This window comes from Vanellus vanellus (genome assembly GCF_965231255.1).
Source record: "Vanellus vanellus genome assembly, chromosome: 1".
In the NCBI taxonomy this organism is placed as follows: domain Eukaryota; kingdom Metazoa; phylum Chordata; class Aves; order Charadriiformes; family Charadriidae; genus Vanellus; species Vanellus vanellus.
In genome coordinates, this window is record NC_138905.1 from 189861015 (window position 1) to 189881852 (window position 20838).

The 20838-nt window shown below is 38.9% G+C and overlaps 1 protein-coding gene across 2 annotated transcripts in view; it reads left to right on the forward strand.

Moving 5' to 3' along the window:
• The window catches only part of GTF2F2 (general transcription factor IIF subunit 2), a 95960-nt gene that overhangs the window by 7924 nt on the left and 67198 nt on the right, over window positions 1–20838 (forward strand). For both annotated transcript variants that reach the window (XR_014269356.1, XM_082485922.1), the window contains exons 3-5: window positions 479–497; window positions 1297–1441; window positions 11247–11285. Coding sequence is in view for 1 of the 2 variants with exons in the window: in XM_082485922.1 (XP_082342048.1) it covers window positions 479–497; window positions 1297–1441; window positions 11247–11285 (203 nt within the window). In the remaining variant the exon portion in view is untranslated. The remainder of the gene's footprint in view (window positions 1–478; window positions 498–1296; window positions 1442–11246; window positions 11286–20838) is intronic.

Consider the following 20838-nt stretch of genomic DNA (forward strand, 5'->3'; position numbering starts at 1 on the left):
GCAATTCTTAGAAGTTACCTGCATTAAAGTAGATTATGTTGCACCTCTTATAATGCATAATCCTTTCTTGCAAATACTGTGCATATTTCTCTGATACCTGAATGGTACTTGCTTGTATAGTGGTTATGAATATAAATTATATGAAATTGTACTGGGGAGTGGCTGTATCCCTTTACGTGATGTTTGATTTCTTAAACCTAAGAAATATGCACATCTAACTGGAGAATGTTCCTTAACTTACATGTGCTATTTTGCTGCTTCTGTTCTCACCTGCTGACTTTTCCCATTTATTCTTGTGCATCAGCATAACAAAAAAATTTGAGCAGCTCAGGATTGAAGATGAATAACAAAACTAGAATTTGAATTTGCTTTTGTATTTAAAAAAAAAAAGGAAGGGAAAAAATAGAAATAAAAAATGGAAGCTAAACTTGTGGAATTAGATTATGGAAACTAAAACATTAAATATTTTCTTTTGCAGAAATCAAGGAAGAACAGAAGTAAGTAATTACTAAATACAAAGGCTGTGAGTGTGTTATATTTTGGATTCTAAAAATTGTTTAGAATATGCTGGTTTCTCATCTCTCATACTTTTTGTTACACCTGTAATGAAACATTGTACTGCAGAATCAGGAGGAGAGAATTCTGTTCGTAGCTCTGGCCATAGATTTACTGTGGGACTTTCATCAAGTCTCTTCATTCCCTAAGTTTGTTTACCCATCTGGGCAAGTGTAGTAGCCACCTTCTCTCTAAACGTTTTGTGATGTGTAAGTGCAAAAGGCTGGTGAGAGATTCTGGTTACCCAGTCCCCCCAGTACCTCCTTAGCTCATGTATTGGGCATACAATGTAAATACAGCAAAGGAGACATATTTGAACCTCTCCTGGGCTGCATGCAATTCAGGAGTCCCTGGGCTAATAACACTTGTTGTGGTACATTGGCACCTTTTGCTGGGACTTAGCTGGCTGTATGAAACATTTTAAAGCACTCTTACTGAACAATGTTTGAAAACCTATTATGCCTTACATTTTAATAAGTAAAATCAAATTGTTCTCTAACTTCAGAATGAAGTAATTTACTATTTTTTAAAAGATGGGTAAATTTTATTAAGTACATGAAAGCATGGAATTCTCTACTTCAACAAGAGATCAATATAGTAACACTCTTATCCCACCCTTTTATGTTTTTGAAATGGAAATGTGCTATACTACTTATTCTTTCTCTCTTTTTGTTTTCCCATAACTGGTAAAGCTGTGTAATTTAGTCTGTTTAGTAACGCTGTGGTAATTGTGACTGTTAGGTGTCATTTACTTTGAATGAAGAGCTTGCAAGCATCAACGATATCGGAGGAAAACCTGCTTCAGTCAGTGCACCGAGGGAACATCCATTTCTTTTGCAAAGTGTGGGAGGACAGACCTTAACAGTGTTCACAGAAAGTTCAGTAGGTAAGTTAGAATTAAAGTTATTTGTTACAATTCTAGTATACATGATTTCGATAAACTGAATGCTGTAAAAGGCCAGAAGACTCAGAAATCAGATTTTGGCTGTTTTGTTGTTATCTGCATACATAACACTGTTGTACTTTTTTTCTGTCTGTCTCTTTTCTTCATATGACTGAACAACTAATTTAAGTTCTCCACACAGAGTTATCGTGTACCTTTCAGCTGTGGGCCTGCTGAAGAGAGCAAAGAGAGCGTGGAGTGCAGTACATTGTGTATTACCCTTTAGGGTTTTCACTACAAAAAACATGTTTGTGTTCCTGTGTACTTTTGGGATCAACTGATTTTTTTTTTTTCTCCTTGAATTGGTATCTGCTGCGAATATAGTTTTATATGAATGCCGATTCTTCTTCAGTCCAGTTGAACAGATCCATTTTACCAATAAACACATCTGTTCACCCTATTTTCTTGAAGTATGTGTATGTTTTAAGTGTATTAAAGCTTAATAAGGTCATAATACCAAATAGTGCAGCACTAAGGTTATAATTTTTCACATTGCATTTTGTACTGTTTGGCCTGCCTTAAGTTCAGCTCAGTAGCTCTGTAAGTGATTAGGATATTCAAGATCGTATGTCCTAAATTGCATGTTAGACTTAAGGGACATAGTATTGTTACGCTGTACAATTGAGTTCAGCAGACTACCTTGCATGGAACTCCTGTGTGCTGTAAGGTTTTCTTCTGAAATTACATGGTCATGTTCTGGATGTTAGAGAGAGGAGGAAGGTGTCTGCGGAGCATATTTCATTGTCTGCAGAAGGTATCTCACTTTCAGGTACTTAGGTTTTGGTGTCCCCAGAAAATAAATAATAGTAATATTTTTTGATACCTCTGCCTTCTGTGGGGCAGAAAAATTACAGCGTGACCAGCTTCTGATGTTTTGATGTTCACAGGCTGGCAAGTAATTGCTGTGATGGCAGTGTGATGCTTTATCAAATAAATGAGGAAGGAGAATCGCAACTCACAGGCCAGAGTTAGAATACTTAGTAAGTTGGACCACCTCCTTTTTAAAATCTGTTTTAAAGACTTCATGGCTGAGCATTGAGATATTAAGGTACAAGTAGCTTGTCTGTCTTAGTTGTGTTCAGAAATACAAGCTCTTACGCTACCACCAGGCACTTTTCATTTGTTATCTGTTTCTCTGAAACCAATGTAATAGTGTTATTGTTTTTTCACTTTAAAAAAAAATTGTATTTTCATGTGTGTGACTTGCAACACTTAAAAAATACTGGGTTTTATAATTCATGGATTATGAATGTGGAAAGAGATAGGGAGCAAGTTTTCAAGAACATTGCAAGCATTTTAGTAGTGCCTCATCCTTTTTCATTACTGTGTGCCCCAACCTCAGAATGCTTGACAAAAGAGAGATTTCAGGTGTGAAGATATGTTTAGAGTATACATTCAGTGACTTTTCATAGTATCATAGAATCATAGAATGGTTTAGGTTGAAAAGGACCTTGAAGATCATTGAGTTCCAACACCTCTGCCATAGACAGGGACACCTCTCACTAGACCAGGTTGCCCAAGGCCACGTCCAGCCTGGCCTTGAACACCTCCAGGGCAACCCAACCTCTCTGGGCAACCTGTTCCAGTGCCTTACCACCCTTAAAGTGAAAAACCTCTTCCTAATATTCAATCTGAACCTGCCCTCTTCTAGTTTAAAGTGATTCCCCCTTGTCCTATCACTGCATGCCCTAGTAAAAAGCCCTTCCCCAGCTCTCCTGTAGGCCCCCTTTAGGTACTGGAAGGCCGCAATAAGATGTCCCCAGAGCCTTCTCTTCTCCAGGCTGAACAGCCCCAACTCTTTCAGCCTCTCCTCATAGGAGAGGTGCTCCAGCCCTCGGATCATCCACATCGCTCTTCTCTGGACACGCTCCAGCAGGTCCATGTCCTTCTTATGTTGGGGACCCCAGAGCTGGATGCAGTACTCCAGGTGGGGTCTCACCAGAGTGGAGTAGAGGGGCAGAATCACCTCCTTTGACCTGCTGGCCACACTTCTGATGCAGCCCAGGATACGGTTGGCCTTCTGGGCTGCGATTGCACATTGCTGGCTCATGTTGAGCTTCTTGTCAATCAGCACCCCAGGTCCTTCTCCTCAGGGCTGCTCTCCAGCCATTCCCCACCAAGCCTGTATTTGTGCTTGGGATTGCTCCAACCCAGGTGTAAGACCTTGCATTTGGCCTTGTTGAACTGCATGAGGTTGGCACGGGCCCACCTCTCCAGCCTGTCCAGATCCCTCTGGATGGAATCCCTCCCCTCCAGCGTATCTACCTTTCCAAAGAGCTTGGTATCATCGGCAGAATTGCTGAGGGTGCATGCGACCCCACTGTCCATGTCTCCGACAAAGATGTTGAACGGTACAGGCCCCAGTACCGACCCCTGAGAGACGCCACTCGTCACTGCTCTCCACTTGGACATCAAGCCGTTGACCGCAACTCTCTGAGTGCGACCGTCCAGCCGGTTCTTTATCCACTGAGTGGTCCATTTGTTGAATCCATGTCTCTTCAATTTAGAGACCAGGATATCGTGTGGGACAGTGTCAAACACTTTGCACAAATCCAAGTAGATGACATCAGTTGGTCTTCCCTTGTTGACTGCCACTGTAACCCCTTCATAGGCGGTCACCAAATTTGTCAGCGTGACGTGCCCTTGGTGAAGCCATGCTGGCTGTCACCAATCACCTCCTTGTTTTCTACGTGCCTCAGCAGAGTTTCCAGGAGGATCTGCTCCATGATCTTGCCAGGCACAGAGGTGAGACTACCTGCCTATAGTTCCCTGGGTCTTCCTTGTTTCCCTTTTTAAAAATAGGGGTTATGTTTCCCCTTTTCCAGCCGGCAGGAACCTTGCCAGACCACCACGACTTCTCAAATATGATGGCCAGTGGCTTAGCGACCTCATCTGGTAGATCCCTCAGGACCCATGGATGTATCTCATCAAGTCCCATGGACTTGTGCACCTTCAGATTCCTCAGGTGGTCTTGTACTCGATCTTCACCTACAGTGGGCAGTTCTTCATTTTCCCAATCCTCGTCTTTGCATTCTGTACCAAGGGTAGTGTGGCTGCATGTGACTTTTGCATGTTTGCTGCAAATCCCGTCGCATTTTACTTCCCAAGACATCTTTTGGTACAAAATATTGGTTCAAAACCAGTAACTTAAGCTGCAGTGAGTGCAGATGATTAACTTGAATGTGGAGTATTTGTCACCAGTTAGAATGAAAGTCATTAGAATGCGATAGCTAGAAGATTTATTTCCGTTTTACCATCTGTAATACCAGTGTCTCGAAACCTTTAGGTACTTAAAAGCTTTCCAATTTTTATTTAATCAATTAAAATTTTTGCATTTCATAACAACTAGAAAATGTTATTCAAGGACCATGGATCTATTGAGTAGAAGTTGTTATATAAATTGGGAGCAAAGGGTATTTAGTGAAATGAGAAATGTTTGGAATGAAGCACTGAATAAGCATAGACCCTGTCAAAATTGTTTTTGCTTCAGATTAGCAAGCATAACATGCAGTCAGTGAATTTTCATGAAACTCGCTTAAATACAAAATGGCTAAAATGCGTTGCTGTTGTGTTAAAGCTGGCGCTGGCAATACCGTAAAAAATAGACTTTAATGTGCTTTTCTTGCCTGACTTTTTTGGTTGTAAAGATGAATGTGACACAAATATTCCAAATCCCGGTCAGATTTCTTACAGGCACCGTGTTCCTGCAGCCACGGTCTTGTGTTTAAATGTGTATCACTGATATGTTTTGAGCTCCAGAGCCAATGCCAAGAAATTTCATAGTGAATTATGGCTAGTGTGAAAACAGGTGTCTGAAGACTGGAGCAAAACTATGTGGATAACCCAGCTGAAAGAAGGGCTGCTACCCTATTTGATGGCAGAAAGTCCACATGGAAAAAAGAACAATATAATTATATCAACCATGGAAAAAGACTCAATAAAAACTTCCATATCTTTGCACATCAGTCAGTCCGCAGTGAGAGACAGTAATAGGAAGTCAGAGGCAGTCATAGAAAATTAAAATTCATTCATTCTTATGTTCACAGACCACTATTTGTCTCCAAATTTTAATTGGCATATTTTTGTGAAAAGCATTGGTGATTTCGTTCCTTTTTCTTTTGTGAAGTGCACCACATAACAAAATCAATACGCTTGTTTGAACCGTGGGCCAAAGATTAAGTTGGTATGGAACCGCAGATGGCATTGCTAATGTTGCATCTGGAAGGATGCATTTGAAGAATTATGCAAATGAAATAAGGATAAAAAAAGTGTTTCGTGCACTACTGCTCTCATTCAATACCCTTCTTGAGGACTGGACTTGCCTAAAATGGAGCAAATAGCATAAACCAGTTGGGTTTCTTTTGTAAAGGGTGGGAGTTTTTTGGTTGTGGGTTTAGGATTCTTTTTGGTTTTTGGAGCACAGTAAAAGCCTAAGATCTGTTCTGTGTGCTGTCCTCTAATCCTGGGATCCTTATGTTCCAGTGACCATCTTTTTGATGTCTTTCAGAAAATGAATGTGGGATGACAAAGCTGCCTCTGAAATATTTTGTAGATGCTGCAGGGACTTTACATATTCTGGATAATTCAGCATTTCACATAGACTCTTCAGGTCACTGAGAGCAAGCAAAAGAGATCAAATTTGACAAGTAATTTAATATTTTCTGCATGATGTAATTTCTAGACTTCTGAATGGATTTTCTTTTTTTTTTGTTTTGTTTTGTTTTGTTTTGTCTTCACTGAACTTGCTTCTAATACCTGTTGGAGTTGGAAAAAATTCTTGAGTTCTTACATGGTAAACCTCTGCATCTCTGGTGGTCCCATATTAGTTAACAGACAGCAGTAGGCTCTTCTGAGGTGCCATTTGTTATGTCTGGAGTGTTGAATTGCAGTTTCTTTGTCTTCTGCAGTGTGTGTACTAGACCTGAGCTAATATAAAGCTGGATAGATACTATTAAAAAACTGGTCTATGCTGGCTTTCACACATGGTGCACTTTCTGTTTAGACTAACTCTGGGGTTTCTCCTGTTTCTTGTCTTTTCTTATTTCTGTATTTTGAAATAGCTCTAATGAATAATACAGAGTAGTACAATGCACTCTGAAAGTAGTTGTTGCAAAATATCTCCCTACTTTCTTCGCAAGGCTGTTTGCCCATGTGAGACATTGCGTTGTCTTAATTGCTGGGCAAATCAGTAGGACCTGTGGTGGTGTTCCGAACATCAGTTTAGCAAACCTGACGGGAAGTGCGGCTTCTGTGAGGACTGCAGAGGGATCCAAAGCACAGTTGTCTCTTGCTGTCTAGGTCTTGCTGTCTAGGCTGGTTTCAGTATTATTTCTGCATTAAGTATGAACTACATTCTGTTCCATAAACATCACCATATGTACATCAACAGTTGCTATGCAACAATGCTATTTGTGCTTCCAGTCATTTTATCTTATCTTTGTCATCAGCTATCATAGCTGTAATTTTTGGGGCGGGAGGAAAGGAGAGCATTTGACATATATTTCAATGTGTTGTATTGAACAAAATGAATTTTTCTTGTGTGTATATAGCTAAGAACTATCTAGGGGCAAGTGATGGGTTTGATATGGAGTGTGTTTGGTTAAAATAGTTTTTTTTCTCAGCTTCCTACTGGCAGACACCCTGGCATAAGGAAGTGCTGTAATTTGACAGTTTCTTTCTTGGTTGAAGGAATGGGAAAATGCTTTTGTTAAACATTTAACAACAAACTTTTCTGATTGTGATTATAAATTAATTCCCTTACTGCTTTAATTGCCTGTTGCTTAATTTTTCTGCCAGCAGGTAGTTTAGGATTGCTGGCTCTAAATATAAATAAAAAATGCAGCTATGTTATAGATAATGATAAAAGTTTCTTACTGAGTTCATTCTTGGAAAAATGTGTTACTAATGTGACTAGGGAAAACACAGACCTTGGCAGGCAATTGCACCCCTAACTGTAAAGGACTGATGAGTGGAGAGGAAGATTTTTACACTGTAGGCGCAAATAAAGTATAAGATATTTCTGTAAATTTGGGTGACATGACTCATTTTATTGAAATTTTGAATGTATCACAGCTCCCCCCTCATAAGTGGGATTGCCTTAATGCCTGTTTTAGTAACTTTAAATTCCTTCATGCTTGTTCCATCTTACTGAAAGTAAAAAGTGTTTAGGGAATTACATTGACAGAATGACTACCAGACCTTTGTTTCTGAGCAGCATTCACGCATGGATTGTTTCACCGTTTCACGCCTCACAGAAGATTGCTACCTCTTAACATTGTGTTCTTCTCCAGTTTTCTGAGTCGATTCTTCTTTCAGAACCTCAATGAAATTCTTTTTTTTTTTTTTTGTATTCCTGTTCAATAGTACACATAACTCTGCCTATATACCTTAGAACATCTCCTTTATTCCCACAACCCTTGAATATTCTCCCCTTGTTTGGGATTTTTTTTTTTCCTTTATAGAGCTTCTCATATATGAAGGGACCTTTTCTGAGTTTGTCTATGGATCATGCCAACTATATAACTTACAATACGTGATTGTATTTCAGTGAAAATGAATATTCAGAGCTTTGTATTCTGTATTTTGTATATTTGTATTTTGAAATATCAGGTACCCAGCCATTTAAAGAAACGTGAAAGGAAGAAACACTAAGAAAAATCCTGGAAAGACGTTTCTTTCATTTAAGCAGTGACTCCTATAATGATGTTTAGTTATTTCCAGCAAAAATACATAGTGCTCAGAATCTTGATGCCTTGTGATAGTACTTCTGATCTTATTAGATGAAAGCTTGACTTCCCAAAGTTTTCGTCAAACTCTTATTTATGAAATAAACGCCCTCCCTCATCGTTCTGCTGTCTTAGCTCTGCCTGCTGAGGAGTTTCGACGTATACCTGTCTACTTTAACAGTACTTTCCCGTTGTCTCTATTTGTTCAGGCTGTCACTTAACCACACGTTCCAGTCTCCAAAATGCTTTGGGGTTTTACTTTCTGCTCCTTTATAAATGTTCCTCTATGTACTTCATTCTTTTATGAACTGCTGTTAGCAGGAGAGGAAAACCTATCAGCAGCCTTAGGATCAAAAGAAATAGAAGCGGCAGCAGCCTTTCAGATCTCGAGCATTTATGCAAATTTCCAAATATTTGTGAGTATCATAATGAAGATGCATCCCATGATCAGAAAAGCGGAATATGTGATTCAAGCTAGTCTAATTACAGACAGCATTTTGACGGGTCAAGATTTTGAATGTATTGTTGGGACATACGGTTCATTTAGAAAACAACTGTGACTGCTTATATCATCTCTCTTCTCCATCTAAAAAAAAAATGAAAATTATATTTATTTACTTACTTCATATGAGTGTTGTGAGGATTCACAAATTACTGTAAAATGGGTTCAGCTGGCTAGCAGGGGTAAGCTGGTTTTCTTTTCATTTTTGTTATTAAAACTACAGACTGTTAATTCCTGTACAATTTTAAGCAATTGAGGATATAATGCACAAAATATATGGGATCTTAGAATGCACTCAGTGTGATGGGAATAGAATTTGCTTTCTGCCTACTTCAGTGACTTACTTTGTTTTTTTCTATCTCACTGATGTATGCATAATAATAAGAACCCCTCCCTAGCCACCCCGCACCCCCCAAAAAAGAAACAAACCAAAAAACCAACAACAAAAAAAAACAACAACCAACCAACCAACCCCAACCTGTTGATATTTATCTGTGAATCTTGCATGTTGTGGAGGAGGCTGAGCAGCTGTAGTCTACGTTGAAAAATATATTAAGTAGACATAGTACAACTTCCTTTACCTTCTTCATGATATTAGTACTGAGAAGATTTTAGAAGCAGATACTTGTGACCTAATAATAACAAAAAGAAATTTTCTAATGAGAAAAAAACCCTACTTTTTTGCAAGGCTTGAATTTTGTCAAGTTTTTTTTTTTGGCTCCGCTATTAAGGGCATATCTGTTGCTACATACAAGCAAACACACACACTGCCCCTGTAGACATGATACACATTTATTGTTAGGTGAATCAGAGATGCCATTAGCAATTTTTAAGTGTGATGTCTTATGCAGCGGTTCTGGCTAGGTAGGTAGACTTTTCATTGAAACAGAGTTAAAAGGAAACAGCTTTAAATCCATCTGCTTCTTACATCTCAGTCCAGGCAGGGGTTGATATCTTAGAATATTTGTATGTTCTTTATTACGTCCTCTTTGCTTCTTGTGTGTGTACTGAATGTTTCCCTAATTAAGTTATGACTGAGTTGGAGTATTGGATGGGTAATAACATTATGCTGTAAATGTGCTAAATACACACACAAAAAATGTCAAAGAGAAAATACATGCTTTTCTGCAAATGGGCTATCCTGTGAGTATATCTGAAAGTTGGCAGGGATTGTAACTTGCTGTGTGAATGCTCATGGGTGCGAAGAGGCCATATAATGATGTATTCTCAGTTTTTTCAGTGAGAAAGAACATGCCTTCAGCTACTAAGACTAATGACAGCCACCAGTAAAGAAAGAAGGATCTGTAAGATACTGCTTTTTCCATTTGCATTAGTCCTCAGGCTGTCAGCCATCTCAATGCATAACCAGGGCCATCAGCCATGAAAGCCAGCAAGAATCAGTGGCAAGGAAAAGGTTTTGTAAAATCTTTCATGTTTTCAGTTCTGTTAATACCCAACCTCTAAATGGCAGAAATGATCAAACTAACCGAACTCAAAAATTGTTGTCTGAGATAGAGCAATAATTCACTCCCACCTGTAAGTAAATAGTCTGTAATGATAGCTGTGACAGCTCTGAGTTGAAAGTAAAGACGCTGATTTTAACATTTTTAACTGTATTTTCACGTTAGTGCAAACATTCTTTTTATTCTCTACCATAGAAGACATGTAAAAAGTAGACATACAGGAGGACCTGTCAAATATCAGGTTGACATTTTATGTAGGGGTTTAATTTCATAGGACTTGGTAAGTGTTAGAACTCAGTTTACCAAAATACATCCGCTGGCTGCCATCTCTTGAAATGCTGGATTGGAACTTCATGCAGAAAGCTGTTTCTGAATCTGACTCTGCCATTCACCCGAGTGATATTTTTTTGGCAAGTCACTTCACAACACTTATGTCTACGTTTTTCCTTCATACATACTTTGATTCTCTGCTCTGTCGAACAGGACACGTTTCTGATTATGCATATTTTTTGTACCTGACAAGTTGGGCTGTAGTACCATTTCAGGGCTAAGGATTAGAAAGGGAAAAGATTGAAGAAATAAATCCTTGCGTGATCTGCAGAAGGGCTAGAGAAGAGGTTGATCAACTTCAAAAATTTACCTAATGCTGATTAAGAACATTCTTCTGCAGAAACTTGATTTTTTTTTTAATATGCAAAAATAATAGTAATTTGTTAGAGTGACCAGTGAGATACATGGATACTATTAATTGCTTAAGTATAATGGTACTACTGATACTCTATAAATGTGCAACTTAATTCCTGCAGAGCTCAATCAGAGATGTGATGGAGCTCTCTCATTTAAGTTGTGAGTTTGGGCACTAGAGGAGATTTTTTTTTTAATTTTGTTGCTCCCTGTGGCAAATTATTCTTCAGAAAGTAAATTTATAAACATTAATTCAACCCAGTGATTGTGATTTTATCATCGTTTATCATTCTTTGCTTTTAGATGTAATTTCAAATAATCGACACAGAAACATTGTGTTTCCTTTTTTGTTCATTTATGTTTTTTTTTTCCAGAAAGCCAACCAGAAGAAAAATCTGAAAGCGGCAGCGCTGGTGAGTGTGGACACTTTCTTTGAAACACTTAAGAAATTGCTTGTGGCTGCACCTTTTCAGTTTTACTTTCCAAGAAATTAGTAGATAAAAATAGGAGTACTTTTGTTATATTTCTAGGGTAGAATATCATAAAATTGAAAAATGACTGTCATAAACTGATTGTCTGCTGTAACCAAAAGCTTAAATTATTAATATTTTTTATTAAATGAAGGGGGAAAAATGATGAGGGAGAGCTTTAGAGATGTAATGTTCTTTTGAATGTTATTTTAGATTTTTTTTTCCTCAACTCTTTTTTTTTTTTTTTTTTTTTTAGTTTCATTGTCTGTATCTTTTAGTTTGAATTCTTTCCTCTTGATTGGAAAGTTTATAGCAAATTTCCAAATCTTTTGTTATTTGATTTTAATTGTATAGACTAAGCAGTCAAGCAGTCAGAAAAATAGTGTTCTAGTGTTGTACCTTCTTCAGTTTTTCTAATGAAAAACTCTTTCTTCTGGAAGAGTTATAAATTCTTTAGAAAAAGTAAAAAAAGGTTAGTTCACTGATATTACCTACCAGTTACATATTAGTCAGTCCAATGATGTCTTAAGTACAGTCAGAAATTCTAAGGGAGCTTCTCAAACTGCAGTTGCTGTAATAAAAATGTTGGATTTTTTTACACAGTTCAGAGTACTAAATAGAAATATTTCCTTTCAATGAGTATTTTTTTTGTGTGAAATGGGCAACGTGCTTCTATCAGGTAGGTTCCTAAGGCCACCAGGTATCCTAAAGATTTTATTTCCAGTCTGAGCTAGTATGCGCAGACTTCCTTTACAGTCACTGAAGGAGACGATTCCAGAAAGTTGTGTTCTAACGTAGGTGTGAGCAATTCCCCAGCAGCTCGAGCACAGCTCTCTTGAGGCTGTATGTTCCTAGCCTGCTCCCTTCTCTGCTCCTAAAGCCTTTGGCCTTACCTTACTGAAATTCCCAGATTGTTACACGACAGCAGGAGAACTTTACAACGTCAAGTAGTGTTTAATAAATATCCCCTTTTCTGCTTTTATTAAAGAGATGTTTCAAAAATATCATTAATGTACTAGTGCAAATAAGTGCCAGTGTTAGCAAGAATCTGTGAACCTGGGAAACTAGACACAGCTAATACAAAATATATAGACAAATCTCAGTCTTGTTAGTAGAGGGATTACCTCTGATGCCCGCAGATTAAATACTACCGGGACTGGACTGGCAGTCGTAAGTGGTAATGGCAGAGATGATAGATGGACTGGAAAGAGTCTCATGCCCCTGCCTTTGTTCCAAAGCAATTCCTAAACATAAGACTAATGCTAGTGGGTTTTCAAAATGCCTTCTTGAAAGTAATTTTTTCAGACACTTTAACATGGAGATGTCTGTTTTTTCTAATATTTGGCTTTTATTTGACTTGCATTTCAGCATCAAATGTTGTCGAAAGTGTATACATTGTGTCTGGCTAGGAGTAGGGTTTGGGTTTTGTTTGTTGTAGGAGGGAATTCTTTGTAATATTGAGATGCTGTTTATTACACTGGCTTAAGTATGTCAAAAGCCTAGTGTTAGAAATGTTACAGTCTGTAGACTTCTACTGAATTTAAGGTGTGTTTTATAGCTTGCAATTTTTCTGTTACTTGTTAAAACCTGTTCACTCTGATTATACGTTAATTGTGGTGCAGCTGTAAGGTTGTGAAGGGCTACTTTCTAGAGATTAGAATTTTATACCACTTGAAAACTGAGACTGGCTGTTGTGCGATGTCGCATGTAAAGCAGATCTTGAGAGTTTAACTGCTGAAATGAATAAGAATTTTGATACTTACATTGCATTTCTTGATGTTCTTTAGTTGTAGGGATGCACCCTTGGTTTTGCTTGGCTTTTGGGTTTTTTATTCTGTTTCGGTCTGTGTTTGAATGATTGAATTGTCTGCTCTTCGCTCTTGGAGTCTTTCTCCTTGTTCTGCAAACATTGTGTAAGATGGCCACGTGTTTAGCTGTTTGGATTTTTGCTTGGGTCAGAAGAATGAGTTACTGTATGTTGTGAGCTGTTTAAATATGCTGACAAGTGCTAAACCTCTGTGAATGAATCAAGCTGGTTGTGGACTCTGAGTGATGCTGGTTGGTTACACCGGGGCATTTAAAGGACGACTCTCAGCCATCAGTAGTGCTTATTTGCTTATTCACTTTTTTTGTCAAAATCGTTGTGGAACTCAGATGGCATTTTCCAAACTACCTCCCACGTAATTCAGGTTATTGAGTGCTCCATTTTGCTGTTGATCTGCTTTATCTTGGATTACAGTAAGTACTTTTGAGGCAAAGACAATGTATTTATGTGGCATTTTAGCATCACAAGACCCTAACAAATGCTTTTAGGTATTACTGTAATAAAAATATGAGGTATATTTGTAGTTAGAATGTTAATAGAGGAAATGAATGAGACAACATTCAGAAATACTTTGACTTATGTCCTTAAAAATCTCCCCCACATTTTTACATTGGGACGGTACTGTCAATCTTCAGAATTTCTTGTGTCCTACGTTGTTAATCACATATGACATTTTTAATCACATTTATTGATGGGCCAGTTGTAAACCACTTGCCAAAAGGCAAGGTGTCGCCAGTGTTGCCAATCTGCTGGATACCATTTGAAAGGAGACAAGTGGTACTGGGTCAGACCGAAGATCATCTAGCTGGTATCCTGTCCTCACTGGTGGCCAATTGCAGTTGCCTTGAGAAGAATATAAGAACAACACAGAAGCATAGTGCTACCTCTCCAAAATGCTTCTTCCAGCCTTTAATGATTCACAGCTCAGAGACATCCAGACCCAGGTGTTTTATTCAACAGGCCCTTGTGGATTTTCCTTCTATGAAGTATCCCTGCTGGGTTTTAAGCTGATGTAAACTTCTAGTGTTCGTAGTATCTTAAATGATGCTATGGTTACAGTCAAAATGTTTAGGAATTAAGGCATACCTGAAACAAGTTTACCTAAACTAAATTTGGGCTCCCTTTGCATATGCAGTTTGATAATTTTAGATCACCTTGTCCATACAAAAGCCGCATTTGATTAGTGCACGTGATAAACAGTTCTCAGGGATTCAACCGTTGTCGTGTAGTGCCTGAAGGCTGGTTTCTGTTAAATGTGAAAGGGGTGTAGCAAATTACACACTCAGCTAAAGGAGAAGAGAAGGCTCTGAGGATACCTTAGTGTGGCCTTTCAATGCTTAAAGGGGGCTTATAAGAAAGATAGGGACAGACTTTTTAGTAGTGCCTGCTGCAATAAGACAACGGGTAATGGTTTTAAACTAAAAGAGGGTTGATTCAGACTAGATTAAAGGAAGAAATTTTTTATGATGAGGGTGGTGAAACACTGGAACAGGTTGCCCAGAGAGGTGGTAGATGCCCCATCCCTGGAAACATTCAAGATCAGGTTGAACAGGACTCTGAGCAACCTGATCTAATTTAAGATGTCCCTGCTCGTTGCAGGGGATTGGACTAGATGACCTTTAAAGGTCCTTTCCAACCCAAACATGATTCCATGAAAAGAGAAACGGAAAATTGGCTATTCTTGTTCCTATATGATGCTGAGCAAGTGACATAAACCCAAATATCTGTATGTAGCTCCTGTTTGCTTATGGCTTTGCTTGTGCCTATGTGTAAGTGCTATTGTGGTTACAGAAGCTGTGAAAACCAAGCATTTCTGGCAGTTAAAGTGTGACCTCCATGCCTTAGCCCAGATAAAAAATGCCCAGAAGCTGCTGCCATGAGCTTGTGTAGTCTGTTGAGAATGATATGGTTAACAAATGCATTCTCATGTAAGAGCAAATGTAATTAGATACTGTCCTTGTGGAAGTGTATTAAATGAAAGTTGCATGGGCAGCAATTGATTATAATGTTGCCTAAGCTTTGAGAATGTAGTTTTGAAAGCACAGTATTGCTTTTTTGGGGGGGATGTATCAGCTCCGTACATGAAGTACAGCTGCATCTTTTTATTCAAGAATGTGTACATCAGGAAGTGTTAACGTGCAACCTACTAGTTGAAATTCCTGAACGTACTTCAAGTCAATTGAACTCCTGTTGTATCCAAATTCTATCTCTTGAAGTCTTAAAGTTTATAGCAAATAGCAGCCTTCAGTACTTAGCATGCTTTAGGACAAGGTGTTAGTCATCTCTCAACCTGCCAGTGAGTAATACAAATGCCTTCTAGCGAAGTGAGAGGCACCATTGGGACCATTTCTGATTTGACTTTGGGTAAAAGGAATAAATTATCTGAGTTGCTGCAGACAATATAGCATGAACCTAGTATTAAAATTTTGCCAGTTGTCAATGTACGTGTTTGCAGACACAAATATACAGTACTTGAATTGTCCATAGATCACACTTGCTTCACTTTTTGATGTTACAATAAAAAAAATCAGGTGTTGATTATACATGCGTTGGAATATTTGAAATTCAGTGTAAGCACTTGGATAAACACTGAACTGCATGCAGTAAAATCAGCAATTTTTTGTTAAAGGCACAGAGTTCTTATGTTATGACGCAGAACTATATAAAGATGCTAAATGCACGTTTGATTTCATTCACTTTAAAGCACTTAACATATATTAATTATACTGCAAAAGTTAAATTCTAACTGAAAAATTATCATCAGGAGGAATAAAATAGTAATTCGTACTTTAAATACTAGCTTGAAGCTCAGTGCTGTGGATAACTTAGTTATGGAATCTGCCATTTTCAAGCCACAGAAACAGGTTTTTTTGTCTTGAAAATATAACTGGTTTTGTTGGCAGATAAATGCAACAAAACTTCAAATACAAGCTTCACATCAGTTTTTCCAGGAGCCATAATCAGTAATGAAACTCCATTTATAGCTGTTAAGACACACAAAGAAGCAATAATTCCTGCTTTAAGGTATATGTGGTCAAAGTCTATTATACTGGTTACAGTAAATATTGTGGAGAATCTGGAAAGGTGCATTGGTAGAACAGCAAAAAGGACATTGATTTTAATGTAGGTCAACATTAACCGGAGTTAAATTTTTTAAGAATTTGCATAATTGGCCTTAGTGTCCTTAGGGTCTGGCTATTTATTTTAGTATACTGTATGAATATTCTAATATTTGTGTTTGCCTGAGCAGCACTGATGTATCTATTGTCATACAGTCTCTATCCCGAGAACAGAACCTAATACAAAACAGCAGGAGTTAATCCCATGAGTCTGTTCTGTCCTTCAGCAATGTCCACATGCAGCTTGTTGAGGTGTTGCACTAAGAACAAGCGTGCTTTTGGCTCGTATCAGAGATCTTGGTCATCCCTTCTGACTCTCGAGAAATCCCAGGAATTTCAGCCGTGCCTGGCGTCGCAGATCGTGACTGTACAAATTGTGTTTGTCTTCTGTGAGGGATTTTGCTGATTACTGCAGTTCACCCACCTACCAGCACGATCACATTTGATGGGTTCAGACCTTTGCAGTATTGCAAATTAGAGCCTTGAACGGTGGATCAAAGGGGCAGAGGGAGATCAAATGCTTTTCTGCCTTGGCCAGTACGAGACTGGTGTGTAGCAGATGTAAAGTTAGCAGGAGGTAGTTTCAAAGTAAATAAAAAGAGGTGGTTCTGCACTCAGAATGTAATTGAGCTATTGAATTCCTTGCCAGAAGATGTGGATGTGAAGGTGGTATTTGCTAAAGGCTTACATGACCTTACAGGAGACCAAAGAGTGAAAGAAAATCCACCAAAGGGTACAAAGATTGAGAGGACATCTAATTTAAAAGACGCCAAGGCACAAAAAATGGTGGACACTGGGATACATACCCAGTAGGAGAATCATACATATCTGCTCTGCCCTTAGGGTTCTTCATGGATATCTGCTTTTGGCCACTTTGCTGGCGTCATGATGCTGAGCAAAGCAGACCTTTAGCCCGGTCCAGTACTGTTCCTCTCAGGCTCTGTTTTTTTTTTTCCCCTCCCCTATTTTTGTTTTTCCCCAGTTCTGTACCGTTGTTACAGAGCTTGCATCAGGGATAGTTGAAGTTTCTTCTTTTTAACCATGTAAGTAACTTTTGAGGGGGAAGGCAATGAAGACAAAGGCAAGAGCAGCTCTTCTAAGGTTGTGTGTTACCTCTGCAGCTGCGAGAGCACTGGAGCCTGCAGCACAGTAAGACCTGAGCTTTCTGTATGCTTTGAGTCTGGAAACAGTCTAGCAGAGCTCATTTGGTGCTTTTCCTGAGCTATAAGGCTTTTCCAGCCCCAGCATCTTGCCAGCAGCTGTGGTGATACAGGAGCAGGAACAGCGTGTAGCTGGGCTGCAGCATATTGTCTTACTCATGCAGGTTGTCTCAGGGATTTCTGTGCTGTGCTCTGTGGGCAAACCCTAAAATCATCACCTGTGCGTGGCAGAAGTCTTATAGAGGTGTACTTTTATCATCATATGAGAAGGCATAAAATAGCCTACATGTTAGATTTCTGCCCTGTTAGGAGAGAACGTTATTTGCTGTTCGGTTTAGAAAATGTGTTGGAAATATCAAAAGACCTGGCAATGCTGCTGGTCCTAGATAAAGTTAGTATTGGTAAGACTCCTAGCCTGAGAGTACCTTTTTCTCTGGTTAGTTGATTTTTATCAGCCTGGCTTGCAGGACCTCTAATTTGTCTCCTCCGAGATTACAGGTTTCAGCATTGGGAAAATGTCCTGCCTTATCCCTAATACTTGCCAAAGGCTTTATTTAAGTGGTAGAGAGGCAATAAATGATTGGGTTTGATGTTATAGTTGCTTGTTCTGTTTACGTTTTTTGATGCTTAGCCTGTTCGTTGCTAGTTTGTTTGCTTAATTTTTTCTTCCTAATTGAGAGTCTGTACCCACCTCTGACCTGCTCTTTTTTTTCTTCATCTGTTCACTATGGTACAAAATCAAAAACCTCCTTTGAGATAACAAGCAGCTTTCTGTGGAGCCGCGGCAGTAGATTTGTAGCTCAAGGTTTTTTGTTAACAAATTTTAGAAAAAGTGAATTCCTCTGACTTCTGTTGCAAAAAAGAAAATTGCCTTTCTGAAACCTGACATATAAAAATCCAAAAGAGAATTTATTTATTTATTTAGTAATTTCAGGATAAGTAGACATTACTTGTGTTGTACAACCTTAATGTTGCACTGTGTGGGCATCTGCCTTTTCTATAAACCCAAGGTCCTCAGGTCATTGTCACTGGCATGGAGTCCCTCAGCCCTTTTCTTCATCTCCTAGTGCTCAGAAGATGCTCCTCTCTCCCCATCCTTGCTGCTTGGGGAGTCCAACACTGCAAGCTTCCCGAGCATCAGGCCCACAGCTCTAGCAAGCCCTGTCAATCCTCATCTTCCTGGGGCATTTCCCTAGTGAGTAGCCTTGGGCTTTTAAATCTGAATTCTCATCTCCTTGGTGTTCTCCTGTGGCTGGTGAAGTGCCACCCCCTTACACAGGACGTGAGCAAGAAAATTTCCCTTCAGGAGATGTGAGCAAGAAAACCTGCTGCCTCCTTTTGGCCAGGCTTTCCGTTTCTGGAACAAAGCTGCTGTTGAAAGTTTGGTGTGGAGTGGTGTCAAAGGCAAAAAAAGATGTGTCCTGGGAAAGCGTAGAGATCTAGTTTTTCAGGTAACTGAAATAATGTTTGGGGTGGAACTAGTGCAATCCCCCTTTAATGTCCAGAAAGACAGTGGGTTTCCTGAACTCTCTATAAACCAAGGTTAACATCCCGTGCAGTTACACCACTGGTAAAAAAGGCAATACTGTAGTTGGTTTTAGCAGTATCAGGAGAAGTTTACAGACCTTCAGAATGGCTCGATTTATAACAGTCACCTTCTGACTACTTGGTTTTGAAACCTTACCGTGTTGAACTTGCATGTCATCATGTCCTAATAGTGTTTTAAATGAGTAGCTGCTGTTTACAGCTATAATTATTGTACCAGCTTTGTGAGCGGTTTTGTTTCTGAAGTGGCAGAGCAGTATTCCTTTCTGAAGCTTAAAATGAACAAACGTGGTGTTAAATGATAATGGCAATGATGTTAAACTGTTACCAGCGCAGATAGAAACAGCTCTTTGCGAGACTGTTGCTTTAGCTGTGTGTGGTACTCCTACTATGCACATTTTTAGGAAAAGAAATCAAGTGTCTAGATCTACAGGATATTATGCAATTTCTTTCAGAAGGAAAGGCAACTGTGCTATCTTTTTCCAGGTGCGTGCTCATCTGCGTTTCTCAGGTGTCATCATACATCTCCTGTCTTCCCCAGTCCTTAACGCACTTCTTGTTTTCTGGGATTTTATTGTGAATGATGGTGATTTATAGAGGCAGTATTTTGAGACCATGTTCTCTGTGATATACCAGTACATAGGACTTACAGAATGTCTAATTCAAAAGTAATTTCCATAATATCAATTTTCTGATCTTAAATTTCTCGTGCCTTATCAATTGTTTTGTTTCAACCTTGTAAATTTTGCAAGCCTGTCTCTTCATCTGCAAATATCTTCGTTTTTTTAACTAGTAGTCACTTTCCTGCCAATCTAAGAATTTCTGCCCTGTGTTGCAGGACAGGAAACAGAATTAGGGTTAGGCAACAGTTATTTAGAAAAGATGAAATAATTCTAGCCTAAGAAAATATTTTGTTATAGACCTAAGTTAACTCACCTCCTTCATGCCCAGTCCTGATTCACCAGTCAACAGAATTAGGGCAACATGACCCTTCTACCCAAATAAATTCATGGATGAGGCACTGCTGTTATTAAATTGGAATATTTGTTGCCTGCTCTTACTCTGCTTGTATACTAAAGGGGAGAAAAGGAGCAAGATAATTTTCTTAAGCTGTTCTCATCTTCTTGAATGGAAACCTTGTAATGCTTTTAAGTAATAGGTGAAAATAACAATGCCGCTGATTGCTGCAAATAATGCTGTAGGTTTTTTGCCCCTTTAGGATCTAGAGAAATATTACCTACTGCAGAAGAGAAGTGACCAATTGTCACTTACACAGTTGTAATAGGTACAAATGCAAAAAAAAAAGACAATTAAAAATAAGACAAGAGTGTTTGAAAACATCAATAGTGCAATTATGATGCTGTGAAACACTGGTCAATGAGTGAGCAGGTACTGAAGGTGTGGAGTTGGAGCTGTAATTTGACTTTGTTGCGCAACCTGTGTATTTCACAGCATCAGGGCTACCTCCAGAAACCACATCTGTCTCTAGAAGTCATTGGGCAGTAAGCAGCTGGAGACTGAGGAAATACTTCAAGGGAGCATTGTATATGCCTTTTCTGGTTTTATATTCTTTCCTAGGCATCCCTAACAAAGCCGTACAACCCGCCTGGTGAAAGGAAGGGGTATGGGGAAAGAAAAATGAAAAGTAGTTGTATGATGGTCTGGGGAACAAGATAAAGGGAAGGATGTGATGGTCAAAGGATCAAAAATGGGAATTCTGCCCAGAGATGCGAAGGATCAGGGGATGGAAACAGTTCACAGTCATCAGGAGACATTGGGCTAGACTGACCTTAGTCTGGCATAGTGCAGCCGCTCTTGGGTTTTGTCCTTATGTAGAAATAAACCAG